The 27272-nt window shown below is 48.0% G+C and overlaps 1 protein-coding gene across 1 annotated transcript; it reads left to right on the top strand.

Moving 5' to 3' along the window:
• The first annotated feature begins 263 nt into the window (after positions 1–263).
• Positions 264–23956, top strand: tg (thyroglobulin). The gene is given in 50 exon segments (XM_041942622.1): positions 264–366; positions 786–894; positions 1782–1879; positions 2405–2560; positions 3225–3384; positions 4135–4241; positions 4359–4502; positions 4993–5178; positions 5325–5821; positions 5906–6057; positions 6059–6261; positions 6672–6710; positions 8059–8289; positions 8980–9084; positions 9183–9260; positions 9534–9637; positions 9970–10081; positions 10182–10343; positions 10637–10828; positions 10962–11089; positions 11383–11533; positions 11816–11974; positions 12064–12207; positions 12694–12858; positions 12969–13073; positions 13485–13594; positions 14069–14174; positions 14277–14468; positions 14647–14817; positions 14906–14992; positions 15303–15368; positions 16066–16203; positions 16290–16466; positions 16718–16832; positions 17056–17135; positions 17440–17586; positions 17688–17753; positions 18303–18437; positions 18550–18732; positions 18813–19017; positions 19975–20062; positions 20722–20872; positions 21170–21375; positions 21533–21697; positions 21777–21914; positions 22186–22373; positions 22589–22693; positions 23089–23229; positions 23334–23515; positions 23731–23956. Coding segments are annotated over 50 exon segments (7197 nt in total). The 5' UTR covers positions 264–296; the 3' UTR covers positions 23829–23956.
• Positions 23957–27272: the final 3316 nt, after the last annotated feature.

The following is a 27272-nucleotide window of genomic DNA, read 5'->3' as shown; positions in this document are numbered from 1 at the left end:
TGGTCCACAGGTGAGACAGCTTCAGTGTGCTGGAATAAAAATAACAGACGTCACACGCTGGACACTGACCCTCATCGTGTTTTTTTTAGAGATCCTCTCATCCAATCAGAGGGCTTCATGGCTCGCTGCCCGCCTCCTGAGTCGTGGTCGAGGACTCCTGGTTCCACAGAGATGGACAGAGAAGAGGAGGGAGGAGGGATGAAGGTGTATTGTTCCGTTGGTCCTCCTCATGGTGACTCAGCAGGTCTGCAGGTTTATAAAGATGTAGCGGTGCTCAGTCTGTCACCACGGAGACAATGGCCTGGCTGCTCTACATCGCCTGCATCCTGGTCTGCTGCCCGGAGCTGCTGCAGGGCAAAGCCTCAGGTAAACACACCTGAACCTACCGACCTACCTACCTGTCTCTCTGCATCTCTGCCACTGTAGTTCACATCACAGCTGTTTGTCTTTATATTTTTCTGTGAGTTAAAGTCTAAGTCTGGATTTATTCTGTTACTGTCTGAAAAAACATGTTGCTGCTCACTGTAGTTCAGATCAAACACACTGCAGGAAACCCTTCATTGGTGGAGGACTATTCTTAATTACTGTTGTCACTGTTTGCTGATGACGTCACTGTTTGCTGATGATGTCACTGTTTGCTGATGATGTCACTGTTTGCTGACGATGTCACTGTTTGCTGATGATGTCACTGTTTGCTGACGATGTCACTGTTTGCTGATGATGTCACTGTTTGCTGACGATGTCACTGTTTGCTGATGATGTCACTGTATCCGGATGTTGTGCAGAGTACCAGCTGGAGTCGGAGAGTCTGAGCCAATGTGAGTTGCTAAGGGGCGTGGCTGTTGCCAAGCAACAAGGTGACATCCCTCACTGTACGGAGGACGGCAGGTTCAGGTATCTGCAGCATACATTTCTAGTTCTTTCTGATCTGTAATGTTAGTCCACCACACAGGCCTAAATGTAGACCTCATGTAATACTGGGCCTGAGTTCAGACTCAGGAGGGCGTAAACAGACCGACACAACGTTTGTCCGACTCTTTTTATGTAGCGAAGGATCTGGTATCTGTGGTGAGAAGCGTTTCACACAGCTGTGCTGTGAATGCAGGAGGACGCTGCAGTAACACGGCATGAACACAGACTTCTTATTTCTCCTCCGACAGCGAACGCAGCACACAGCCTTTCAGTTAGGATAAAGTTAACCAGCCTTACAGCATTAAGTGCTTTCCTGTTACCACCAGGAGAGGCTCACTCACACAGCAAACCTGCTAGTCACACATTAGGGCTGAGGTAACCCACAAGGCCACCTTCCTTAAAAGATGCTGCTGGCTTTTGGGAGGTGAGAAAAATCAAGCTGTTTGTGACTGATCGGTGAAATACATTTACTGTTATTGTGTTTTAAATTGATTATTTAAAACTGGGTGTGGTGTGGAACATTGTAAAAAATACGGTGGTGATATCACACTTGATACTGTGAAACTGATCTTTGTAGAGAATCTGAAGATTAAAAACTCTGTAAGTGACGTTCGTCCAATGATCTGTTGATCAACAAATCAAGATAATCAATGATAGTCTAACGGTGGCAAAACTGTCAGTGCTGGAGCAAAGAGTTTAAATGACCAGCAGCTGATAACGAGTTTCTCAGTGAAGTTAAAGGACTAAAAAACATCATGGATGATGTCATGAAGCGTGGGATGTTTTAACGTACGTATTTCCTGACGTGTGTGCGTGTGTGCGTGTGTGTCTGTGTGTGTGTGTGTGCGTGTGTGTGTGTGTGTGTGTAGGCCTGTTCAGTGCAGTGGGCGGGGTCAGGAGTGTTGGTGTGTTGACGCTGAAGGTCAGGAGGTCGTCGGGACTCGAACCAACGGCTCTGCTCCTCACTGTGAGAAACACGACACACGAACATGTTTAGTGATCAGTGATGTCACAGGTCACATGTTACAGGTGTGGGGAGGCAGACAGGTCATTGATGGGCTCTGTTGGGACACTGTTCACTGGAGGAGTGTGTGAAATGTTTCTGTAAAGCCTTTTAGAAGGGGTGGGAGGCTGACCCACAACTCACTGTTTTAGGTGTTCTACCTGTGTAAGTCAGCCCGCAGGTCGACACATGACGAGTGGATAAGACGGTCCATCAGTGTAGACTCAGAGACGTTTACCTCAGTGGACTCCAGTCCCTCAGTGGTAGTGGACTAATGCTGTGTGTGTATATACAGCAGTGTGTGTGTGTGTGTGTGTGTAGATGTGTGTTTATTTATTACTAATGTTAAAATTCTTTGATTTTTGTACTTCTCTCTCTCCTCCTGTCTGTCTGCCTCTCTCTCTGTCTCTGCCTCTCTCTGTTCCTGTCTCTTCCTCTGCCTGTCTCTCTCTCTTCTGTCTCTCTCTACCTGTCTGTCTCTGTGTGCAGGTGCGTCTCCCTGCCAGCTGCAGTCGGTCTTGCGGTGTTCTCCGTCAGGACTCTTTGAGTCAGTTCAGTGTGACTCCAGCAGGGGGCAGTGTTGGTGTGTGGATCAGGACGGTATGGAGCTGTACGGGACCCGACAGGCTGGGACACCTCATCGCTGTATGTATCAGACTGATACTGCTGATAACGCTGATGCTACTATCAGTAATATGTGTTATAGGCTCTAATGATACTGATACTGCTGATATTTGATAACATTGATACTAATGCCACCACTATTACCAATACTACAGATAACACTGACAGTGTCCTCACAGACGCTCCACAGTTCACCCTCAGAAACCAAACCTTTCTCACTCTGTACATTTTTCAACAGAACAGACTGAGGAGCTTTAGCTTTGAGTTGGTTTGGTTGGTTGTATGTACATCGTACCTGCCTGCAGTCTCTCCACCTGCTAACAGGTGACTCGCTCAGGTGACTTATAGACTGTGTCATCAAGTTGATGGAGAACTCGAATAAATCTTGTTGAAAACAAGTCAAACGATGAAAACATGGTGGAAATCAGACATTTCTGTTAGTTACATGTGAGGAAGGTCACAGCCTCCTCATCATCCTCCACACAGATCTGATGTTATGAGCTCTTCACTGAGTGATGTTTAGTCACATGATTCATGATGTCATCATTTATTCTCCGTCTCTCTCACCTCCGGAAACAGCACCACTGATTGGTTTTTAGCTCTGTTCAAACAAGTAACCCTTTGTGTCCACCTGCTGACCGACTCTGAGGTCATCAGGGCGACTGACCTGACCTTTGACCTGCAGGTCCGGGCAGCTGTGAGGTGAGGTCGCGGCGTCTCCTCCACGCCTCCGGGTCTCGCTCTCCTCCTCAGTGTGCTGAAGACGGCGGCTTCCTTCCTGTTCAGTGTCAGTTCATCAACATGACAGACAGACGAGAGCTGGACCTGCTGCACGCCTTCAACAGGTGAGTCACCTGTCTGTCTGCCTGCCTGTCTGTCTGCCTCTCTGCCTGTCTGTCTGTCTGTCTGTCTGCCTGCCTGTCTGTCTGTCTGTCTGCCTGTCTGCCTGTCTGTCTGTCTGTCTGTCTGTCTGTCTGCCTCTCTGCCTGTCTGTCTGTCTGCCTGCCTGCCTGTCTGTCTGCCTGCCTGCCTATCTGCCTGTCTGTCTGTCTGCCTGCCTGTCTGTCTGTCTGTCTGCCTGTCTGTCTGCCTGTCTGTCTGTCTGCCTACCTGTCTGTCTGCCTCTCTGCCTGCCTGTCTGTCTGTCTGTCTGCCTGTCTGCCTGTCTGCCTACCTGTCTGTCTGTCTGCCTGCCTGCCTGTCTCTCTGTCTGTCTGCCTGTCTGCCTGCCTCCCTGTCTGCCTCTCTGCCTACCTGTCTGTCTGCCTCTCTGCCTGTCTGTCTGCCTCTCTGCCTACCTGTCTGTCTGCCTGTCTGCCTGCCTCTCTGTCTGCCTGCCTGCCTGTCTGTCTGTCTGTCTGCCTGTCTGTCTGCCTGCCTGTCTGTCTGCCTCTCTGCCTGTCTGCCTGCCTGCCTATCTGCCTACCTGTCTGTCTGTCTGCCTACCTGTCTGTCTGCCTGTCTGTCTGCCTGTCTGTCTGTCTGCCTGTCTGTCTGCCTGTCTGTCTGCCTACCTGTCTGTCTGTCTGTCTGCCTACCTGCCTGTCTGTCTGTCTGTCTGTCTGCATGTTTATCTGTGTGTGTTTGTGTTTCAGTTTCCCAGAAGCCTTTGAGACGTTCAGCAGTTTCAGGAGGTTTTTCCCGAAGGTTTCCTCCTACTGCTTCTGTTCAGACAGCAGAGGCCGAGAGCTGGAGGACACAGGTCCACACACACACACACACACACTCACACACACAGTCACACACAGAGACACACACACACACACATGATGATGGTGATGATGACTGATTATGATGAAGGTGTGAACTACCTGTGCAGGTGTGGAGCTCCTCCTGTCTGAGGTGTATGACTCGGCGTTCTCCGGCCTTCGGTCCGGTCGCTCCGTCTCTCAGACCAACATCTACAGAGTCCTGCAGAGGAGGATGCTGGGAGTCCGCCTCGCGCTCACCGGACACTTCAGATGTAAACTCCCCGCCGTTCGTTTCAGCTGGGTCATGCTGGCTTGAACTGGATCCAGTTTGAGCTGACAGGGACTCTAAACTAGTGTTTACTGGTCTGAACTGGTTTACACTGTGGAAGTAGACTGTAGAGGAGAGAACTGAATCTTGCTTGAATAAGCTGCTGTCAACATTTGGATTTATTGTCCCCAAATGAAATTGGTTTAAATTAGTTTGAACTTGACGCTGAATGTCCGACTCTGGACTACAGTCTGTTCTACAGTCGTTTCAGTGTGTTCAGCTGTAAAGTTAAACTGGTTTAGACCAGTATCCGTGATGGGGTTCTGAATTAACAGTGTGTACTCATGAAAACTACATTAAACACTGTTTTAAACTGGCTTAGAGTGTTAAACTGACCATTTTAGGAAAATTCAGCGGTACCATCTGGACCAGTCACCACTGGTTTGTACTGGTTTAATCAGAAGTTGGACCACTCTCTCATCCTTCTCTCTCAGGTCCTTCTCCCTGTGAGGAGGAGCGACGGGCAGCGACGGAGGCATCCAGTGTTTTCATCCCATCCTGTGAGACCGGAGGATCCTTCACCTCCAGACAGTGTCAGCAGGGGGCGCTGTGCTGGTGTGTCGACCCCACAGGGAAGGAGCTTCCTGGGACACGACAGCACGGAGATTCCCTGGTCTGCAGTGAGTATTTGGTGTGTGTGTGTGTGTGTGTGTGTGCGTGCGTGCGTGTGTGTGCAGAGATGCAGTGTATCCAGGTTGTGTTTAGCCTAGCTTAGCACAAAGACTAACAGACAAAAGGGAAGAACACTCGTCTCCTCCTCCTCCAGGTTCAGGTCTTGTTGACTGTCTGTCTCAGCGTCGCCTCGCTCTGTCCCGGCTCTTCTCCGGTCCCGTTGATCCTCCTCTCCGGGCCTCCTCTGGCAGATCTCCGGCCTCCTGTCTCTCTCTCCTCCACCCTCTCAGGGAGCTCCTGTCCATAGAGGCGGACCCGACCTCCTTCCTGTCTCACCTGGTCGAAGTCCTCCACGGTCTCTTCCCCTCGGTGGGCGGAGCCCTGCAGGCTCTGGCTCGCTCCTCCCCTCGTCGCCTCCAGGAGAACCTGTTCGGAGGGAAGTTCCTGAAGAACGCCGCCTCCTTTAACTTCAGCGGGGCGGTGGGAACTCGAGGGGCCCTCGGCCTGGGCCGGCTCTCCTCTCAGAGCGTCAGCCTCCAGAAGAACCGGGATCTGGTCCAGTCTGTCAGCAGAGCTCTGGAGGACCCCGCCTTCCTCTCTGCCCTCCAGCACACACTGAGCGGACTGAGCAGGTCGCACTCACTGGAGCAGGTGAGCTCATTAACAGCGTTCAGACACGTGTGGCCTGGTAAGACCTGCAGAGCTGCTCCATCATTCAGTCCGTGTTGTTTTCAGGCGCTGACTCCTCTGCTGCGCTCCTGCTCCGGGTACGAGGAGGAGGATGCGGCGGCCGTCTTTGTCCCGAGCTGCACGGCCAGCGGTGCTTTCCAGGAGGTTCAGTGTCGGGGTGAGGAGTGCTGGTGTGTCGATCCTCAGGGTCGGGAGGTCCCGATGTCCGTCCCGCTGCGAGAGGGCGCGAGCGACGGCTGTGAAGGTGAAAGGAAACATGGCAGCTGGCACCGAAATCCACATCCCAGCGTGCTCTGAGGACGGAGACTTCCTGCCGCTGCAGTGCGTGGGATCACGCTGCTTCTGCGTGGACGCTGAGGGGAAGACAATGACTGCGGGGTCAGCAGGGGGCGCTGTGACCTGTAAGAGCTCACACTGACAGATTTCACAGCTGTTGCCACAAAACCGAGAGTTTACATTTTTTCAAAGTTGAGGAACATTTAGGAAACTACCAAAGAGAGCTTCAGGGAGCATCTGCTGGTTTATTTTGGGGGCTGTGACCCCCACAAAGGGTGACAAGACACATCTGAAGAGAAAAGCATTAAAACGTGTCTGCTGTCTCGAACAGTTTAGTTTTAGACTTTCCTCTTTGTTTCGTTCCTGTGAGTCAGAGGTCTCAGTCCCTCAGTCTCTCACTGATGAATGTAGAGTTTGTCCTGAAGGTGGCGCCAGAGGAAAGATGGTTAAACTCCTCTGAGGAGCAGGAACCACTTCAGAGCTCTTTGTTTGTTCACAGGTGTGTTTGACGCTGTGTGTGTCTGTTGTGTTTCAGGTCCAGAGAAGACACCGCAGGAGCTTCAGGCGTCTGCAGGTCAGAATAAAGTGCGACACGCCGTCAGCCGTCAGTTCAGAGAGGACCGGGCATGACAGCAGCCCCATAATAAACACTGCAGAACGATGCTGTTCACTGATTGGCCACAGAGGTCTGGTCGTCAGGATCATTGTCATGAAATATCATTAAAAAAGTCCTCGCTGAGACGTCTGTGTTTCAACTAGACAGCTAGCTAAACTTTTGACTCAATAACAAGACGTGTCCTTCTTGGAGTGGCGTTTTAATGCACAGGCTTGCCATTCTTGAGTACAAAACAATGTGAAACTGTAAAAAATACAGAAATGAAAACAACAATTATCTTCTCTGCATTAAATGAAATGACAGAGCTTAAAATAGCCGACAACAACAAAGCATTACCCATAAAGTGGCTTATTTTTTAAACAATATTTCACCAAATGAATTGCAAACGTTTTTAACTCTAATTTATAACCATGACAACGTATCTCTCAATACAGCATTTCAAATGTCTAACGTGTGGCTTAACTTCAAAAGTTACGCTTTTATATACGGACAAACGATGGATTAAACTAGCAAACTATCACTAAATCCTAAAAAATACTTACAGGCGTTGCTTCTCCAGGAATAAAACAAAAAAGGCATGAAACATGTGGAAGTTAGAAGCTCTGTACTGTCTCTCTGCATCAACTTTGCACTCTCAGGCCCCAGAGGAGAAACACAGCAGCACATCCGGTGAAGTGACACGTCAAAATAAAGGCGGTAATTTCAAAATAAAACTCTATAGTAAAATGCATTTAAACATGCCTGAAAGGCAGAACAATCATGTTATTTTAGAGCAGACAGATTTCTGAGATTATCTCCGTTCTGTTATCACCGCTGAATAAATCAATAATAAATAATAATAATAAATCAGAGTAAACGAAGCTCTGACACAGTGGGAGAAGTTGATGATGAACATAATAATAATAATAATGGTAAAATATGTTTATTTTCTACAAAAATAAGAGAAAAGGGTTTTGTGCTTGTTTAAAGATGAACCTTCTGTCAATGTGACATTTAATGATGGTTTATAATGAAGAAAGCATTATAATCACATACAGTCTCCTCATTGGACGCTGAAGACCAGGAAGTAGCAGAAGGACAGTTTTTAGCTGTAGATGCTAAGTTTTTAAATCAGGTTAGCTGCTCGTAAACCAGCAGAATGTCGACTAATTAACGACACTTTAAGCTTTAAGACGTAACAAATGTGAGAAATGATCTAATGAAATGTTGAACTGTTTGAGTTCATGCTAGCTCATTAAACAGCACTAATTAGAACTGCATGCTAACCTATTTGCAACACTAACCCGAGTTTGATGCTAACCTGCAGGTCGGTGCTCTCGGGCGTTGGCTGAGGTAACGACGTTCAGACAGGAAGTGAGGAGCATCATCGCGCTCTCTAACTCCTCCCACCTCCCTCTGGGATATGGATTTCTATTGGCTGAAAGTCTGCGTCTGACCCCGGAGGAGCTCCAGGTCAGCCAATCAGAGGAGGAGCTGCAGATCTCTGATAGGCTGCTGAGCCGCTCCAAAGCTGCCCTGCGATTGGCTGCTTTCTCCAGTGAGTCACAGTTCACTGTAGATTCTGTCAGAAGAGGAAATTAAGATGAAAGCTTTTATGGAAAACTACTGAAAGGAAACTTCCACATGTTAAAGGTGGAGTGAGTCATTCTGGAGGAAAACGATCTCTGTCAGCTCGAACGCCGCCTGTTCCTGATTGGCTGGAACAGTGTTGTGAGGCTCGTCAGAAACACTTCACAGTGACAGCGCAGGGCTGTGTACAAAACCTGGATTTAACTCCAGAGCGCACAAAGAGAACAGAAAGCTAGCAGACCTGAGGAGATTCAGCAAATATCAACGATCCCGAATTACTTTTGGTTTTAGTTCAAATGAAATGGTGTCACTTCATATTCGACTTTATTAAAGTGGTTATTTTCTAATCCTCCATCAGGAGGAATGTCCCTACACATAGAGAGAAAAATCAAATTAACCTTTATTTGAAGTTAGTGAAGTTGAGTTCAGGGACCTGCTGATATTTTGTTCTTTTGGTGCATTCATGAAACCTCCGTCATCTAAAATTGGAGAACAGGAGCAGAAAAGCTTGTGTCAAAGGTAAATATAAAAACGAACTGTTTCTGCCATCAGAGGTTAATAACAGCGTGTTGCTTAAACTTTTATTCAGATAAATGATCGAGTCCCTGAAGTGTTCATCAGCAGAATCACTGACAGGAAGTGTGTTGTTGTTTTTCAGCTGTCCAGATGTTTCGGCCACCTCTGCATCGTTCATACCAGCTGTTCACTCCACAGTGTGATGCTGATGGACAGTGGCTGCACACACAGTGCTACCACAGCACAGGTCTCACTCACTCACACACACACACACACACACGCACACTCTTCAGAAACGTATGAAGATTTGTCAGTGAGTCTTCATCACGCCGTGTGTGTGTTCAGGTCAGTGCTGGTGTGTCGATGAAGATGGAGAGTACGTCCCTGATTCGCTGACCGGCCGCTCACTCCACCTGCCGAAATGTGAGAAAACACACACACACACACACTTTTAGCAGAGGTCATATTCATTCTTCAACACAGTCAGACGACCTGTTCCTGGATCAGCTCATCAGATAAAACCTCATTCACAGCATTCACAGCACCACGTTCTACATTTTCTTCTTCTCATCCAATCTCATGTTCAGACTCTGTGTGTGTGTGTGTGTGTGTGTGTCTCTGTCTGTCTGTCTGTCTGTCTGTGTGTGTGTGTGTGTGTGTGTGTGTGTGTGTGTGTGTGTGTTTTTTCTCCTGCAGGTCTGACTCGCTGTCAGAGAGCTCAGGCTCACACTCTGCTCTCTGGTTGGATGAGAGGATCTGACCGTGCCGCCACCTCACCTTATAGGCCAAAGTGTGAGGAGGTAACAACACTCTCTCTTTCTCCCTCTCTCTCTCCCCCCTCTCTCTCTCTGTCTCTCTCTCTCTCTCTTTCTCTCTCTCTCTCTCTCTGTCTCTCTCTCTCCCCCCCCTCTCTCTCTCTGTCTCTCTCTGTCTCTCTCTCTTTCTCTCTCTCTCTCTGTCTCTCTCTCTCTCTCCCCCCTCTCTCTCTCTGTCTCTCTCTCTGTCTCTCTCTCTCTCTCTGTCTCTCTTTCTCTCTGTCTTTCCATTTCTTATTTTCTGTTTTTTTAGGCTTTCCTCTGAAATACGCGTAGAAGTTTAAATGTAAATAAAGTCTGATTTGTGTGTGTTTCAGGACGGCCGTTTCTCAGTGCTGCAGACAGGAGGCGCTGCAGGCTGGTGTGTGAACCCGCTGACTGGAGAGACAATACGGACGGCCACACTGAGCCCTGCAGGACAGATGACATGTACACACACACACACACACACACACACACACACACACTGCTGTCACTGATGTGTTCAGCTTCACTCTGTAAACTGGTAAACTGTGTGTGGTGCATTCAGGTCCCAGCTGGTGTGAGCTGCAGGGTTTCCAGTGTCGCCCCGATGGCTCCTTCCTCCCACTGCAGTGTGATGTCACTTCCTGTTGGTGTGTCTCTGAGGATGGGCAGGAAGTGGGCGGGACCCGAACACCTCGGCAGACGGGACGTACACCGTCATGTGATCGTAAGTGCAAACATTAAGCCTCAGTCTCTCATCGATATTACAAAAAATGACTGAAGTTTCACACAGCGTCACTACTGCTGTGATTGGGGTTGTGGATTTATTTTGAATCCCTCAGTCTGAAGAAGAAGTTCAGTTCACCTACATAGAGCTGAACTTCTTTGAATTTGGATTTCTGATTCACTTTAGTGCAGCCAGTGTGATCACAGCAGCATCTAGTGGACGCTAGAGGAACCGCGGCGACACGCCCTTCTGCTGTGAGGAGGCTGCTGATTGGTTGTTGTTCTCCTCTCCAGGTCCTCTCTGTCCTGCCTCCACCGTTACCCATGGTGCACTGGTGTGTCGTCCAGCAGCCGACGGTCGTCAGGGCTGTGATCTCATCTGTCACCGTGGTTACCAGAACTCACTTCCTGTCAGCAGCTTCCTTTGCGAGACAGAGAGTCTGCGATGGACCGGAGACAACGAACCGCTGAGTGGAGCCTGTCAGAGTAAGAGCTCTGACCACTGAATATCATAGTGCTGAGACAGCTGATCGTTCCTCAGTCCTCCATCTTTTGACAACAGGATGTTAAAATAAATGAAAACATTTGTGTGTGTGTGTGTGTGTGTGTGTGTGTGTAGTGTCTCAGCCTCTACAGTCGGTGTCGTCCTCTCAGCTTTGGTTGTTGACATCGTCCTGCTCTCAGATCAGCAGTTTACAGTCTCTGCTGTTGAAGACGATGACCAGCAGGGGGCTCTGCTCTGCACAGGTGAACGCTGCTGACCTGTTCAACACCTTCCTCCAGCACCTGATACTTCTGACTGTTCACTGTGTATTCCACTCCTCCATCACAAACTATAAAGTTTGTTCCAAAAATTCTAAATTCTCCTGAAGTGGAGTTGTAGTTTGGGATGAAGTTGGTTTCCAGCAGCACAAACTGAACCTGGTTCATGATTGAAAGTTTTACTGGTCAGAGTTGAAATGAATTGAATGTTCCCTACATGTTTGTTTTTACTCTGTGTGTGTGTGTGTGTGTATGTGTCTGTGTGTGTGTGTGTGAAGCTTCCCGCATCAGGTCGCTCGGTGTCGGTGTGTGACGACTCTTCGGTGCGCCTGCTGTGTGAGGGTGACAACACGCTGAAGTTGACGGTCAGATGGACGGCCTACCTGTCTGACCTCCCGACCTCTGACCTCCCCGACCTCCACGATGTCGGTGAGAACAGACGAGTTCAGACAAACGCTGAAAGAGAAACTGTGACTCCATGCAGGAAAACTGCAGTTTAAAGAGTTTTAAGGTAAATTCGGCACAGATAAGATACAGGTGGTGGAGCAGTGGTTCCCCCCCAAGTCACGAGTAGTTTTACCTCTCTCTGTCATGTGAAGATGATCAGATTGTGGTTTGATTGGGCAAAATAAAGTCTGTTGCTGTGAAAGTTCAGATTTTTCTAAATGAAAGGAACAAAGATCTGGACTCTCTCTGTGTTCTTTATGTCAGGTCTGTTTCTGAATGAGTCCAGACTTCTGGAGGGGGTTCAGGGACTTCTGGGTAATATCCGGTCCATGCTCACATCAGAACCCAAACTGGTTTCCATGACCACACCAAGCTTTGGCTGTTCCCGTGGTTACCACCTGGACAGTGATGGTGGAGGCTGCAGTGAGTCAGTTTATGTTCAACAAGCTTCAGAGTGTGTGCTCACATTCAGCTGCAGACAGGACTCAGTCTGTCCGTCTCTGTCTTCACAGTCGTTTGTCCTGCTGGGACTCTCTCCAGGGAGGGGGCGTGTTTCCTGTGTCCTCAGGGAACCTATCAGGATGAAGAGGGGCGGGACTTCTGCAACAAGTGTCCTAGAGGGTCTTCACCCGCCGGAGCATCGTCTGTCAGTCAATGTGAGTCAGACTGGAAGTAAGAAAAAGTACCAAAAAACTATGTGAAAGTACTTCATGACGAGTATAATTCCTGCATTCAACATTCTGCTCAAGTAAAAGTACAAAACTATCATCACCAAAATGAAATGTAGCAACACACCGAGATGAGTTCAACTGTGAAACATCATGTGACCGCCACAAAGCACTTCCTGGTCTGTACAAGGTAACCATGGTAACACGAGACACAGTTCAAACAGTATTTTCTTAAGATGAAAGGTGTCGTTCAACTTGGACACCATGGCAACCGCAGCACGCCATTTTCAGCTGTCTGTCACACCCTGAGCTTCCTCTGTACGTCCATGTGGTGCTGATGATGTCACCAAAACTGTCCAATCGATGACTTATCTGTCAGTCATGTCACTGCACAGCTTCTGGTTTGTTTGTAAAAACTCAATGTGAACAGGAACTGAACTCCAGGTGTGAGAGACTCACTTGTCTGTGTGGCAGGTGTGACAGAGTGTCAGAGGCGGGGCCTGCGGTGTTCGGAGCAAGGCGACTTCCTGCCAGCGCAGCCTGACTTCCTGTCCGGCAGGTGGAGGTGTTTCAGCAGTGAGGGGGCAGAGCTTCACTGGACCATCAGCGACAAGCCTCTGACTGATGACAAGTGCTCAGGTGAAGTCTCAGCAGCCAATCAGAGAGCAGCTGTTAATCACTAGATTTCTTTGTGTTCAGCTTGATGCAACGTGTGTGTGTGTGTGTGTGTGTGTGTGTGTGTGTTGCAGTTCTTCGCAGGTTTCAGGCTGTTCCTGGATCAGATCTGATTGTTGGTGCTGAAGACACTGAAGTCCTGAAAACAATGACCTCTGACCTCTCCACCTGTGTCCAAGGTAACACACAGACACAAACAGGAACAGGGTTTTCTTTAAGTTGAGTTTGGTGTAAAATAAATCAATAAAGGTTACAAATTCAACCTAACTGTGATTCTTCCTGTAAGTTATATTTCTGATGAGAGTGATGCGGCTTCAAACAGCCTTAACGAACCAGAAATGCTCTTTTATGTTTTAGCCCAATAAGAACAGAGTACCTCCAGTGTACTGTACCTGTTATCACAGCTCAGTTTTCATTGAGATGAACTGAAACCAGCTGCTGCCTTGAAGCACGGAGATCAATCTAGAAAGTGAAAATAATCTGCAGTGATGTGAGGTGGAGTCAGTGGTCCTTCACAGGTCAGAGGTCAGTTTGTCTCCGTCCTGTCACTCACAGTATTTTCATGTTTCTGTTTCTTCACTGCGTCTCAGCGTGTGCAGTGGAGCCGTCCTGCCACCATGTGGCGCTGTTCAACAGACAGACTCAGTGTGAGCTGTACAGCACACACACACTGAACACACACTGCAACACCTCCCAGCAGGTACGCGCACACACACACACACACGTTACAGAGTGACATGAATGAGGTCTCGTTGTTCACGACTTCTTCTTCCTGCAGCTCCTCGTGGACAGGTGTGTTTTCATCCACCTGCTGTCATTCATATTTTTAATTCTTGCAGAAAATGGTGGAGTGGAAAAGCCAAAAAAACCGTTTCTCTGTTGGGCCAGGGTGTAAAATTGGTTAAAATTGGTGCATCGATGAATCTTAAAAGATAAATGACGTGCGTGAAGCCTGTGGACATAAAAACTAAAGGAGAGGGGTCAACTACAACTCCCAGGGTGCATCTCACCAACAAACATCCAATCACAGAGCTTGTTTGCCATTTTAATCACGTGTTGTACTAGAAATATGTCTGATCATCGCTGCGCGCCGTCTGCAGTGACTCGTCTCCACTGAGACGTGTTCGTGGTCATTAATGTCGATACTCATTGATCTCTGGTTTCGTTTGTTTAGACCAGCGGGTTTCTGGGTAATCCTCAGGCCGAGCTGTTTGATTGGCTGAGGTGCTCTCCGAGAGTGAGGGGCAGAGCTTCAGATCTACTGGTCATCAGTAAGAAAGGTACTGCAACCATGGCAACCTGATGAGTGGCATTAGGAAAATAACAAACACACATTCCAACAGGTGTGCTCAGTCAGGTGTGTGTGTGTGTGTGTGTTTCAGGGGCAGAGTTTTCCTCGCTGCAGCAGCACAGCTTTATGAGGATGATGAAGGCGGTCTCAGGTGTGTTCAGGACTCAGGTGTTCTCCTCCAGGCGGACCTCTCTCTCTGACGCTCATCGTTTCTGTCAGGACGGCTGCAGCCGCGACGCCTGCTGCGACGGTTTCATCCTCAACCAGAACAGCCTGAGCGGAGGTGCGTTACTATGGAGACAGGGTGACTGAATAACTGAGTGAATGAGTGAAGCACAGGTGAGTGACTCATTTAGCAGTAAGTGAATGAATGAATGAATGAATAAAGTAGGAAATGAATGAAAATGAAGTAAGAAGTAAGTATGATGATTGAGTAACACCCCCACCCCCCGCACGCCCAGGATCTCTGCTCTGTGGTTGGCTGAGAGCTCCGTCAGTCCTGATGTGCGGGTACAAGGACTGGGACGTGATTGGACAGGGAACAGCCAATCGTATCTGTGGGGCGGGGCTAGCCTACAATGAGCAGCAGAGGAGCTTCGTGCTGGACTTCGGAGGCCAGAAGTTCACAATCAGTAAGAACCAGAGCTCAGGAGTCACGTCAGACAGGAAGTCGCTGCTGTTTCCTGTTAACCGTCTCCTCTCTGGCTTCTTTTGGTCCAGCTGACTCGGCGCTGCCGGCTGACAGTAAGAACAAGAAGGACTACCAGGCCTCCATCGTCAGCTTCCAGGCCGTCTACCTAAACACAGGTACCTGGAAACAATTTGTCCTTTACGGTCTGCAGGTTTGTACGAGGCAGCGAGGAAAAGGAGACGAGGTCAGGTCAGACAGCGAGTCCACCACATGTAGCCGGGAGTCCACAGGTGAAGAGGAACGGGGCAGGTAGAAGGTGCAGGTTCAGGTTCAGGTGGCTGGAAAGCTGACAGGGTGACAGCAGGTGGGTTAGGGACAGGTGGAGGACGTGGTGTGGTTCTGGTTAGCGCTGCTGCAGACGGTGGAGATGAAGATGTGTTTGTGTGTCAGTGTGTTGTTCTCACTGTTGTTGTTGTTGTTTGTCAGATGCTGAGTCAGCAGCAGCTGATTCTGCTTCCTGTGCAGCAGCAGACGTCAGTCCTCCTCTGGACGGTTCGTATCTACTTTAATATTCTGATGATTCATTCATTCATTTCCTCGTGCAGTTATCAGCCTCTCTGAGTCTCTCGTTAGCTGTGAATGTGTAGCATCGTTAACAGAAGCATCATAAATTACAAACAAAACAACCATTAGAAACAACCAAACTCTGTGAGTCCAGGTTTTTCTCTTTTCTTTGTTTTATATGACGGTAAATGAATATTTGGACTGTCAGAGCAGACGAGACATTTTAAATGATCCGCATTTATCTCATAACTGTGTGTGTGTGTGTGTGTGTCTGTATCTGTGTGTATGTGTGTGTGTATATCTCTGTGTGTGTGTGTATTTGTATCTGTGTGTGTATTTGTATCTGTGTGTGTCTGTATGTGTGTGTGTGTGTGTGTGTGTCTGTATCTGTGTATATGTGTCTGTATATCTGTGTGTGTGTGTATTTGTGTATGTGTGTGTGCCTGTCTATGTGTGTGTGTGTGTGTCTCTGTATCTGTGTGTGTATGTGTGTCTGTATATCTGTGTGTCTGTGTCTGTGTGTGTGTATGTGTGTATCTGTGTGTGTGTGTGTCTGTGTGTATGTGTGTCTGTGTGTGTGTATGTGTGTATCTGTGTGTGTGTGTGTCTGTGTGTATGTGTGTCTGTATATCTGTGTCTGTCTGTGTGTGTGTATTTGTATCTGTGTGTGTGTGTGTGTCTGCAGCGTCAGTACAGCTGAAGTTTGAGTCTCTGTCTGAGGACGACGTCCTCGTTGATCCTCAGAGGAAACTCCCCATGTTGTCCTTCTGGCTCAACAAGAGGAACTACAACTCCCAGCAGGCACTGCTCTGGTGTCTGACACGTGCGTCCCACAGTCTGATAAACTGTCCGTTTGAAGCAGTGTCTGTCCTCGCTGTATTTTCTCACAGAGGTGTCGTCGTGTTTCAGGCTGCGACGCGGAGCCGCAGTGCTCTGTGGCCGACCTTGCGGACGCCGACTCGGTGGGCTTCTTCGGCTGCTCGTTGTATCCGGACAGCAGAGTCTGCGGCGCGTACGACAAACCCCTGAGACGGCCCTGCCGCCCCCTGCTGGACAGGACGCCCAACAACACCTACAGCAAGAAGGGTAAACAGTGTGTGTGGCTCTGCGTCCTCTACTGCTGCTTATTGTTCAGGTTACCTGTTCAGACCACCAACAGAGAGAACAGAGACCAGAAGAGGACACAACAAGACCAAGTGAAACCACTGAGACAGGAAGCTGAGACGAGTCCAGGAGGAACTCCAACAGGAGTTAATGTAGATTCTACAGGCTTACCTCTGCCTCTGTGTGTGTGTGTGTGTGTGTGTGTGTGTGTGTGTGTGCGCGCGCGCGCGCAGTGAGTCTGTCCGGACCAGTGAAGAGTTTCTATGACAGAGTTTCCTTCCAGAAGATGGTTTCTTACTCTGTCCGCAGCCGAGTCAGTCTGAGAGGAAACACACCGCTGTCTGAGGGGTAACACACACACACACACACACACACTGTCCAGGTTTACTGATATTTCTGTTTTCACAGAGTTTGAAGGTTAACATTTGTTTCTAGCTGTAGCTGGATTCATCCACACACACCGGTGGAGTAGAAGCATAACGCAGCATGAAATGGAAATACTCAAGTTCAGTACAAGTACTTTGAATCTGTAAACTGTTCCACCTCCATGTGTGTGTGTGTGTGTGTTCAGGTTCATGGAGTGTGAGCGGCGCTGTGATGAGGATCCTTGTTGCCGTGGTATCGGCTTCGTCCGAGACACCAAGTCACCAGGTAACCATGGTAACCATGCATTGAGTAACTTTACTTCCTGGTTGTTTTGTTCATTAAAGACGTGCCGCTGCTTTTGTTTTAAAATCAATCAGATCGATCAGTGAGCTACAAACACTGAAAGCACAGAAAAAGGATGAATTCTTACACATGTGGAAACAAACGGAGGAAAAGTCTTTGAGGTGGAAATCAGGTGAGATGATTCACAGGAATGAAAATCCAGCTGAAACGTGTGTGTATGTGTGCGTGTGTGTGTGTGTATGTGTGCGTGTGTGTGTATGTGTGCGTGTGTGCGTGTGCGTTCCAGGGGGGTCAGACGTGGTCTGTCTGTCTCTGATCAGTCTCGGGGTTCAGACCTGCGGTGAGGACGACATGACGACCTGGAGGACTCAGGACTGCAGACCATCTGTCGTGAAGACCACACCGGACCCCTTCGGCTGGTACCAGAAACCTGGTACTGAGTACAAATACACACACACACATACTGCATATATATATACTGTAAAAACACACTGTACAGAGTCTCAGTGTGTGTGTGTGTGTGTGTGTGCGCAGTGAACCAGTGGACTTCGTCTCCGGCTCTCTGTCCTCCATTCAACCTGCCGACAACCAAAAACAATGGTAAGACTGAAAAACTACAATACTACTACTAAAACTACCACTGCAGATAGAGCCATTACTACAAGAGCAACTGCTGCTACTACTCTGCTTCAACTACTACAAGTACTACCACTGTTACATCAGTGAAACTACTTGCTTCCTCTATGACATCAAAGTATTGCTACAACTGCTACGACGAGTACTATGAATAAACTACCGCTGGGTTTACCATCATTACTACGACAGCTGCAGCTGCTACTTCTATACCTCCTAGTACTGGTACTACCAACATGATTTCTCCACAAGTACTAAGGATGTCTCTGTTGTTACTTCAATTACTACAAATATTAGTACTATAAAACTATTTTGGCTATTTTAGCTATGTTTTCTACTACTACTAGTACTACAAGTACTAATGATGACTGCTGTGCCTACTAGCGCTGCTGCAGTTCTTGCTCCAACTACTATTACAGCTACTACCAGTAACAGCAGTACTAATACTGCGAGTGCCTTCATTACTACTCTCAGAAGTCCAGCAGGGACTGATCCAGTGGTATTTGTGTGTCTCAGTGTCTCTGGATCGGTGGAGTCTCCTCTCCGACTCTTCGGTCCTCGTCGACCCGTCTCTCTCTAAGTATGATGTCATCCACGTGAGCCGTGACATCGCCACCGACTGGGACAAGACCAGAGACTGGTGTCTCCATGGTAACCACTGCTGCTAAAACATGCCACAGGAACTTTTGTGAAACAGTTTACCTTCCTCAGGTGACATCATTCAAACAGGAAGTGTGTGCTTCTTGTTTGCTTCCTGTTTCAGCCTGTCAGGAGGCGGAGTCTTGTGTTGCTGTGTCACTCAGTGAGACGGAATCCGCCACTCGCTGTATCCTCTACCCTGACACCACAGCCTGTGGATTAAGCTCCTCCCCCAGCTCATCAAGCCACACCTCCTCATGCAGACTGGTCATTAGAGAGCCTGCCCCCCAGGTGTACCTGAGAACAGGTGAGTCAATTAGCCAATCACAGCACAGCTAGTGAGAATATAACTGCTGTGCTCACCTGTGTTTTTGTTTTTCTCTTCAGAGCGGTTGCCATTGGTTACATCCATCTCCATCCCAGGACATGGCACCCTGCAGGGCGTTGCTGTGGAAACAGCCCTGGGTTCAGACAGGAAGACGGTTGTTCAGTTCCTGGGTGTCCCCTACGCCCGTCCACCAATAGGATCGCTCCGCTTTGAAGCAGCTCAGCCAGCTGATTGGACGGGAACCTGGGACGCCACCCAACCCCGGTAACAACCTGTCATCTGCCTGTCTGTCGTCTACCTGGCTGTCGTCTACCTGTCATCTCCCCGTCTGTCATCTGCCTGTCTGTCATCTACCTGTCATCTACCTGTCTGTCATCTGCCTGTCTGTCATCTACCCGTCTATCATCTACCTGTCTGTCGTCTACCCGTCTATCATCTACCTGTCTGTCGTCTACCTGTCATCTACCTGTCTATCATCTCCCTGTCTGTCACCAACCCGTCTGTCATCTACCCTGTCTGTCATCTACCTGTCATCTACCTGTCTGTCATCTACCTCTCTGTCGTCTACCTGTCTGTCATCTACCTGTCTGTCATCTACCTGTCTGAAGGAGGGGCGTGCTCCCGTCATCAGTGAAACTCTTTTCACTGTTTCACTGTTCATGGTGCACAGCAGGTTCACCTGGTGACTTGTGTGTTTTTACTGTGGAAATCTGATGATGATGATGATGATGTCCAGTGAATATGAGCCATGAATCTTCTGTCTCTCCTCTCCTCAGTTTCTGTTGAGTTACAATAAAGTTTTACCATGACTTAGCTCGGCTATTAAACTCGTCTTAGTTCAGTAAAAGAAACTCGAAGTCAGATGAATTTTTCTGTTTAATAAGGACAACAGACTTTGAGTTTATTTATTAGACTAAAAAGCTGAGAGAACTGTGAAACTAAAAACTCACATTCAGCTGAAACTACAGGGGCTAAACTGACACCCCTTCAGGTACAAAGTGGTACTACAAGACAGGACAGGCTGCGGCTAGCTGTTAGCATGCTAACTCCAGTCTTTGACGTATTACTGTTTCACATTCTGTTGATGATGTTCGTTCATTTTGTGAATGAAATCTGGACCTTTAAGTCCATCAGTGTGTTTTACTGCTAATCTACTTGAACACTGCAGTAACAACCTGTCTGTCTTTCATTCTGTCTGTCTGTCTGTCTTTCGTCCTTCAGTCCCAGTTGTGTCCAGCCAGGTGACGTAGAGTCAGCGGCTTCCAGCGAGGACTGTCTCTACCTCAACGTCTTCACTCCCGCTGCTCTGGTGAGTCATCGCTGCACTGCGCTTCCATTTATCATTGATTTTAATTCATGTTTGTCATTATTAGACCTGCAACTATTGATTATCACTGCTCTCTATTGATAAATCTGATATTTCCTCAGCTAACAGCTGAGTCAGTAAAATACTGGAAAATGTCTGACAGTCTGTGTGAAGTCTCAGGGGACGTCGGCAGACGACAGCTTAAAGAATTGATTATTAAACGACTGTTCGTCCAATCGATAGTTTCAGCTGCAGTTATTGATTTCTACAAGCTAATGATGATAAACACATGAATGTATCAATAATGTCTAAAGTGGGTCATTCTGCGTACTTTTACTTTTATTTTGAATTCATAATTTCTAATGTGTTTAAAGCAGGCATCTCAAACCGGTTCCATAAAGGGCCGCGTGGCTGTAAGTTTTCATTCCAACCAAGGAGGAACACACCAGGCTGGAATCAATTAATCAGCTGATCTCAGTCTTCAGCTGATAACTAAGTGATCCCTTGATGTTGATTGGTTGGCCTGATGTGCTCCTCCTGGGTTGGAATGAAAACCTGCAGCCACGCGGCCCTTTATGGAACCGGTTTGAGATGCCTGGTTTAAAGGAAACAAGTTTCAGTTTTCATGTTCCTGTGTGTATGTGTGTGTGTGTGTGTCTCAGAGGGGGCCTGTTCCAGTCCTGGTTTTCTTCTTTAACCCTTCAGCCAATCAGAAACCAGGACTGTTGGATGGCTCCACCCTCGCTGCTGTGGGTAATGTCGTCGTGGTGACGGCTAGCTACCGAACCGCCGCGCTAGGATTCCTGAGCACAGGTGTGTGTGTGTGTGTGTGTGTCTCCATGTTTTACTCATGTTGTGGGGACATAAATCTGCTTACAGTAACATCGTGGGGACAAAACACAGGTCCCCATAACGTAAATCATGAAATATACATGTGTAGACTTGGGTTAAGGTTAGGTTTATATTTAGGTTTAGGTTCGGGTGAGTCTCAGTGGCTAGTAGTTGTCATGGTTACAGTACGTCATCAGGAAGTCAATGTAATGTCCCCAAAATGATGGAAACACGACTGTGTGTGTGTGTGTGTGTTACTGAATAACTTACTGTCTGCAGGCCTGTCTGGTCTCCATGGTAACTACGGTCTGTCGGACCAGGAGGCGGTGCTTCGTTGGGTTAACGCCTACATCTCTCTGGTGGGCGGAGACAACAGGAGAGTGACAGTCGGGGCGGAGCGACGTGGCGCTGACACCACCAGCCTTCACCTCCTCTCCTCCTCCTCCTCCTCCTCTCCTCCTCTGTTCCAGCGTATGATGCTGATGGTGAGATCTCCATTTCTTCCTCCTCAAATCGAACAACTCAGTTCCACTCAGTTCAGACAAACAGCTGATTAAAGTGGCGTCTGTCAGTTCATTTCCCAGCAGCCCTCTGGGCTGACACGCAGCTACAGACCATAACTGACGCTTACTGCTGCTGCAGGGCGGCGCTGTGTTTTCTCCATCACTGGTTCAGACTCCCTCCACCTCCAGGCGTCAGGCGGTCGATCTGGCCAAAGAGCTCGGCTGCGTGACCTCCGACCTCGACGAGATGGCCGCCTGCCTCAGAGCGACGCCTGTTCACACTCTCAACGCCGCTCAGACAAAGGTAGAGGTCATCACGGGGGTCCGAAAGAGGAAGAGAGAAGTCCGGGAGTCTCACTCTGTGTGTATGTGTGTGTGTGCAGCTGCTGGCCGTCAGCGGTCCGTTCCAGTCCTGGTCTCCGGTCCGTCAGTCCGTCCCTCAGTCGTCCTTCCACAGAGTCGACCTGCTGCTGGGAACGTCCGAACACGACGGTCTGATCAGCCGAGCTCGCAGGATAAAGGTCAGAGGTCACTGAGAAATGTTCCCACCTGGAGAAAAGGTTCAGCGGTGAAGCTACAGACTAAAGATTTGTTAATGTGGGATCAATGACTGTCGATCAATAATGAGTGAATCCACCAGGAGAAAATAAAGACGAGTCTAGAACAGCTGCAGGAGTTTGAGGTCGTCCTGATTGGCTGACGGTCTGTTTTTAAAAAGATGCTAACTGAGGACGTAGCTTAGCGACTGACTTTGTTTATCTGAACATCTTCGGTTGGTTTTCTTCTGTTCAGGACTTCGAGGCTCTGCAGGGTCGAGCCGACGGTAAGACGGCGTTTTACGAGGCTCTGAGTCGCTCGCTGGGCGGAGCGACAGGAAGTGACCCGCTGAAGGAGGCGGCGGCCTGGTTCTACTCTCTGGATCACAGCCCGTCAGCTGCTGGCTACAGCCTGTTCTCCAGAGCGCTGAACAACGCCACCAGGTGAGAGCTGCTCCCAGCGAACAGGCCGGCCGCCGCCGCGCTTCACGTGACACCAGCTTTTATATCGCCAACGTGCCAACCAAAGCAGGGACAGGTCTCCGTCCACTCTGAGTCAAAACTAGCAGCGAGACTTGATGTCCAGCAGGTTACTAAACCCACATCATTATTGTGTGTGTGTGTGTGTGTGTGTGTGTGTGTGTGTGTGCGCGCTGCAGGGATCTGTTCATCATCTGTCCCAGTCTGCAGATGGCTAGCCACTGGGCTAACAGCAAAGCTAACGTCTTCCTGTACCACCAACCTGCCACCAGCGCTCACAACAGGTACTCACCGTGTACTGATACATGTTCCACCGGTGAAAGTAACCAAGTACATTTACTCGAGCTCCTACTCCACCACACGGATCTGAGAACTGCAGTTACTTTGCAGATTCAGATGAATAACACAGAATATACTCAGTGAACTGTGGTATTATTATTAAAGTACCCAGCAGTACGAGACGTTGATAAAGTAATTAGAGTTCAGTAACATGACTCTGATGAGTACTTTTACTTGTAGTACTTTGAAGTATATTTTGATGCTAATACCTTTGTATCAGAGTATTTGTACACTGCTGTATTACTTGTAAAGGTGTATTGATGTTTGCAGCTGCAGCTTCTCTTTACATTCTGACATCACGTCCTGATCAGTGCTGATCAATGATATCGATCGTTGGCAGGGCTGACGCGTCTGTTCCTCTGGACGTTCAGTTTGTGTTTGGGACTCCTCATCATCCAATGAGCTCTCAGCGTTTCACTTCCTCTGATCGGCGCCTCTCCCTGGCCATGATGAGCTACGTCTCCAGCTTCGTCCAGACCGGGTCAGAAATGCTCGTTAGATAAACACTAATTAACAAACCCTCTGAATTTATCACCGCCTGAGCCAGCAGCTCCATCAGAAGTCATTTTTCCTGTTTTTTCTCAGGAACCCGAACCCGTCCCCCGTGTGGGCCGAGTCCGTTCTGCCCCGCTGGCAGCAGGTCCTGTCCTCTGAAGCTCCGCCCACCTACCTGCAGCTAAGCCCCGCCCTCCGACATAATCAAGGTCTGAGTCAGAGCTCCTGCTCCTTCTGGAGCCAACTGGGAACCAGACTGACCAGTCTGAGAGGTGAGAGCACCGTGCTGGACTCTGCTGGTGAACTGGTCTTTGTCTGGTTCTGGTTTCTGCTCGCAGCAGCTCAGCGTTCATTTATTGTGTTTTTAGTTTAATTTTATATTTCATCTTTTGGAAACAGGAAACAAAAGCAACAAATATCTAAACCACCAGATTACAAACCGTTTAATTATCGGTTCAAAAAGGTCTTTGATGTGTTTCCTCTCCAGGTGAGTCGGGGGCGGAGCCTGTTCAGCCTCAGATCCCTGAGCTCCCAGTGGCTGCACCATCCAGCCAATCACAGACTGAGAAAGATGCCTACAGCTAAACAGATGACATCATCATCCCTTCCTCATGACATCAGTTTCCTGCCACCAGATTCAAACTGATCCCAAACAAACAGCCTCTGTCTGAATCATCAATAAAAGCATTTTAAAGCGTCTCTGCCGTCTGTCTACGATCCAAACAGCTGCTCTGTGTGCTTCAGCTCACCTGGAGCGTCAGTGTTCGATTCCCTTCATCTGACTCAGAGGTTTGTAGCAGTGCAGCTTCTCACACATTATAATACAGCCATGCTAACGCTAACATTTGCTAACTGGCACTAAACACAAAGCAGAGCTGCAGCTGATGACAGCAGTCATTAAAGTTATTACAAAGCTGTGGACTGACAGAACTACGGTGGCCCTGAGAGCTCAAACATGCAAATAAACAACACGTACATGTTAAAAAAATCAGCTGTTTGATTACACGCACGGTGAGAAGAAACAAGAAATACAGAAAGAAAGCGACTGAGTTTCCAGGGGACACTTTAAAGTGACGAACACGTTACCTGTTGCTGTGGTCTGTGGATCATGAAGCGACATGAGTCGATCATCCATCGGTGGTTTTTGAAAATGAGCAAACTGTTTTAATTAGTTTTAATATTCTGATTGGTTCAGATCTTATTCCAGATGTCGGCTGTGACTCATGAATCACTTCAGCGTGCGTTACGATCCACAAACAGCACGAGAGAGTGGAAACGTTCAAATGTTTCATGGATGAAGCCCAACGATTCAGTTCAAACACATCCAGACTTCAAAGTTTGTGTTGGGAACGTCTACCTTGATTGACAGGTGTCTCAGCCAATCACAGGTGGATGTCAGCTCCTCTCAGGCTCGGGCCTCTTTGAGTCATCTCAGCTGTAAGACAGAGGGTCAGATTTAAAGCAGTTCACTGGTTCTGATTGGTCCCCCGTGGAAACACCTGTATAACATCATCTGACACTGGAGGATGATGTCATTAAACTTGAGTTTACAGACAAAAATTGTAACAAAGCAAAAAAAAATAGATAATTGCACATCATTAAGAAAAGAAGAGGAAGCTGTAAAAAATTCATGAACAGACAATTAATCAGCAAGTTATCAATCAATCAATTCAGTCAAAACCAATCAGCTTCAGTTTCTTTAGCGTCTCAGGTGGATTTTGTTTCCTGTCAGTAAACTGAATCTTTGGGTTTTGGAGACATTAATACTGAAAGTCAGTCCTTCAGAGCTGAAGCTTGAATCAGGAACATCAGCTCTGACCCTGCAGACTCTGACCACAGAGTGGAGCCCTGTTCCTGCTGGAAACCCCAGGGCATCGTGGGAGTGTGCCCCCCCCTCTTCCCTCCTCCACCTGTGTGCAGGTGAGGCATGTGTATAAAGGAGTCTTTCTCCGGATGGAAACAGACTCCAGCAGCCGCTCACACTGAGATCTTTGTCACAAACTGTCGGACTTCCTGCAGTAAGATGGAGCCGCTGCTCGCGCTCTGGATCGCTCTCGCCGTCAGCGCCTCAGGTAAGAAAAACACTCACCTGCTGCCTTTTCTGAAGGTTTCACTGCAGCTCAAAGTGGAATCAAATATCTAAATAACAATAAAAAAAACTTACCAAGAAGGTCGACAGAGAGACGCCGTTTCTCTCAGCTTCTAGATGGAGTGCAGGAAGTGTAGGGGGGCGTCCACCGTCTCCAGATGGACCAACAGTCCAAAGAGACTCACAGATCATCCCGACCGAGCCGCTGAAACAGACCAAGTTATGAAATTTAATTATTTACCGAAAGAGTCTGAGATTATTTTAAATCATCAATCCAGAAAATCTTATGTGGAAATCTGAAGGTTTGAATTTCAGTTTAACAATTATGTTTCCATCCATCCACCCACCCATCCATCCATCCATCCATCCATCCACCCACCCATCCATCCATTCATCCACCCATCCATCCATCCATCCATCCATCCACCCACCCATCCATTCATCCACCCATCCATCCATCCATCCATCCATCCATCCACCCACCCATCCATCCATTCATCCACCCATCCATCCATCCATCCACCCATCCATCCATTCATCCACCCATCCATCCATCCATCCATCCATCCATGTGAAAACATGTCAGTAAATCAGCTGTTGGCTGAATTTTGGCTCTTAAACTGCATCTTGTAAAGCGTTCCGCAGTGTTTTTCTCTATGAATCCAGACTCATACGTTTGTGTCATGAATATAACTTCAGCTCCACTCAGACAGGATGAGACCGCAGCACAGAACTGAAGGGACGATAGTTATTCAAACTGAGCGCCAGACGTACAATGAGGTTTGTCCTCTCCGTGAAGATCACTGAGGGATCCTCATCAGGATGAATGAAGTTCAGCAGATCTGACTTGTTCTCATGCAGTCCTCAGAGCCTGTACTGGGACTCACTGCTGACCAAACAGATATGATCATTAATAATTAATATATGATTAAACACAGCCTGTGGTCAGTGACTCGAACCTGTGGCATTCTGTTAAAGAACAAAGAAATCTTCTGGATTCTAGTTTGCAGTTGTTCCACAGCCCCACGTTTGTTGTGTAAATCACCAATAAGACATAAATTTAGGATGTTTTGTGTAGTCGGAGCTGTTGTGTTTGAACGGTGTCCTGAATGCAGCATGAATGTCCTCAGACATATTCTAATAATGCATGGACAGATTTAACAACAGAGACGCTGTGGACGCCTCCTGTCCTTTGTCTGTGTGCTCAGTGTCGATCTGTGTCTGACCACAGGCTGATTTTATTTGACCCTGAGCTTCCTGTATCCAAACCAAAGCTGCCTGCCCGACTCGCCGGCCTGTTCTCCAGTGACTATAACCTATAACCTTCCACAGTCCCTGTTATCCTCCTCCACCCAGTTAACACTGATGAAGTCATAGACCTCTTCCACAGGTCTTGTCTGTCTGACTGCCGCAGACCTCTAGAACGGATCCACATGCTGCAAAGACAGATTTAACACCTCCTATGAAATCTACAAGGTTTTAATCCAAAGCCAATCTCCTGTTAAAGATACAACAGGTAAAACAAATACAGCTCAGATATCATTGCCCAGAGCAGCCATCAGTCCAGGACCCTGCAGCATAACCTCTGTGGTCAGCCCCTCCGCTCGCTCCACCCAATCAAACTAAATATCTGAATTTGCAGGGGGAAGTTTACGTAGATAAGGGTTAGAGACATTCACCATCTTAGTTTAATATGTTAGCATGCTGCTAACATTTGCTACATTAACCAAAGTGTTGGACACATTAACATGTTGACCTGATGATGGCGCTAGATGAAAAGTCAGAGGATCAATAAAGTTATTACAATCCATCCTGAAGGGAACATGAATGTCTGAACCATATTTCACCCCAATCATCCACGAGGTGTTTCAGTCTGGACCAGAGTGGTGAATGGATGATGGATGGATGAATAGGTAGATGGATGGATGGAAGATTGATGG

Source organism: Chelmon rostratus, chromosome 8, assembly GCF_017976325.1.
Source record: "Chelmon rostratus isolate fCheRos1 chromosome 8, fCheRos1.pri, whole genome shotgun sequence".
In the NCBI taxonomy this organism is placed as follows: Eukaryota; Metazoa; Chordata; class Actinopteri; order Chaetodontiformes; family Chaetodontidae; genus Chelmon; species Chelmon rostratus.
The sequence above is the reverse complement of the archived record's forward strand: the minus strand, read 5'-3'. Positions and strand labels throughout refer to the sequence as shown.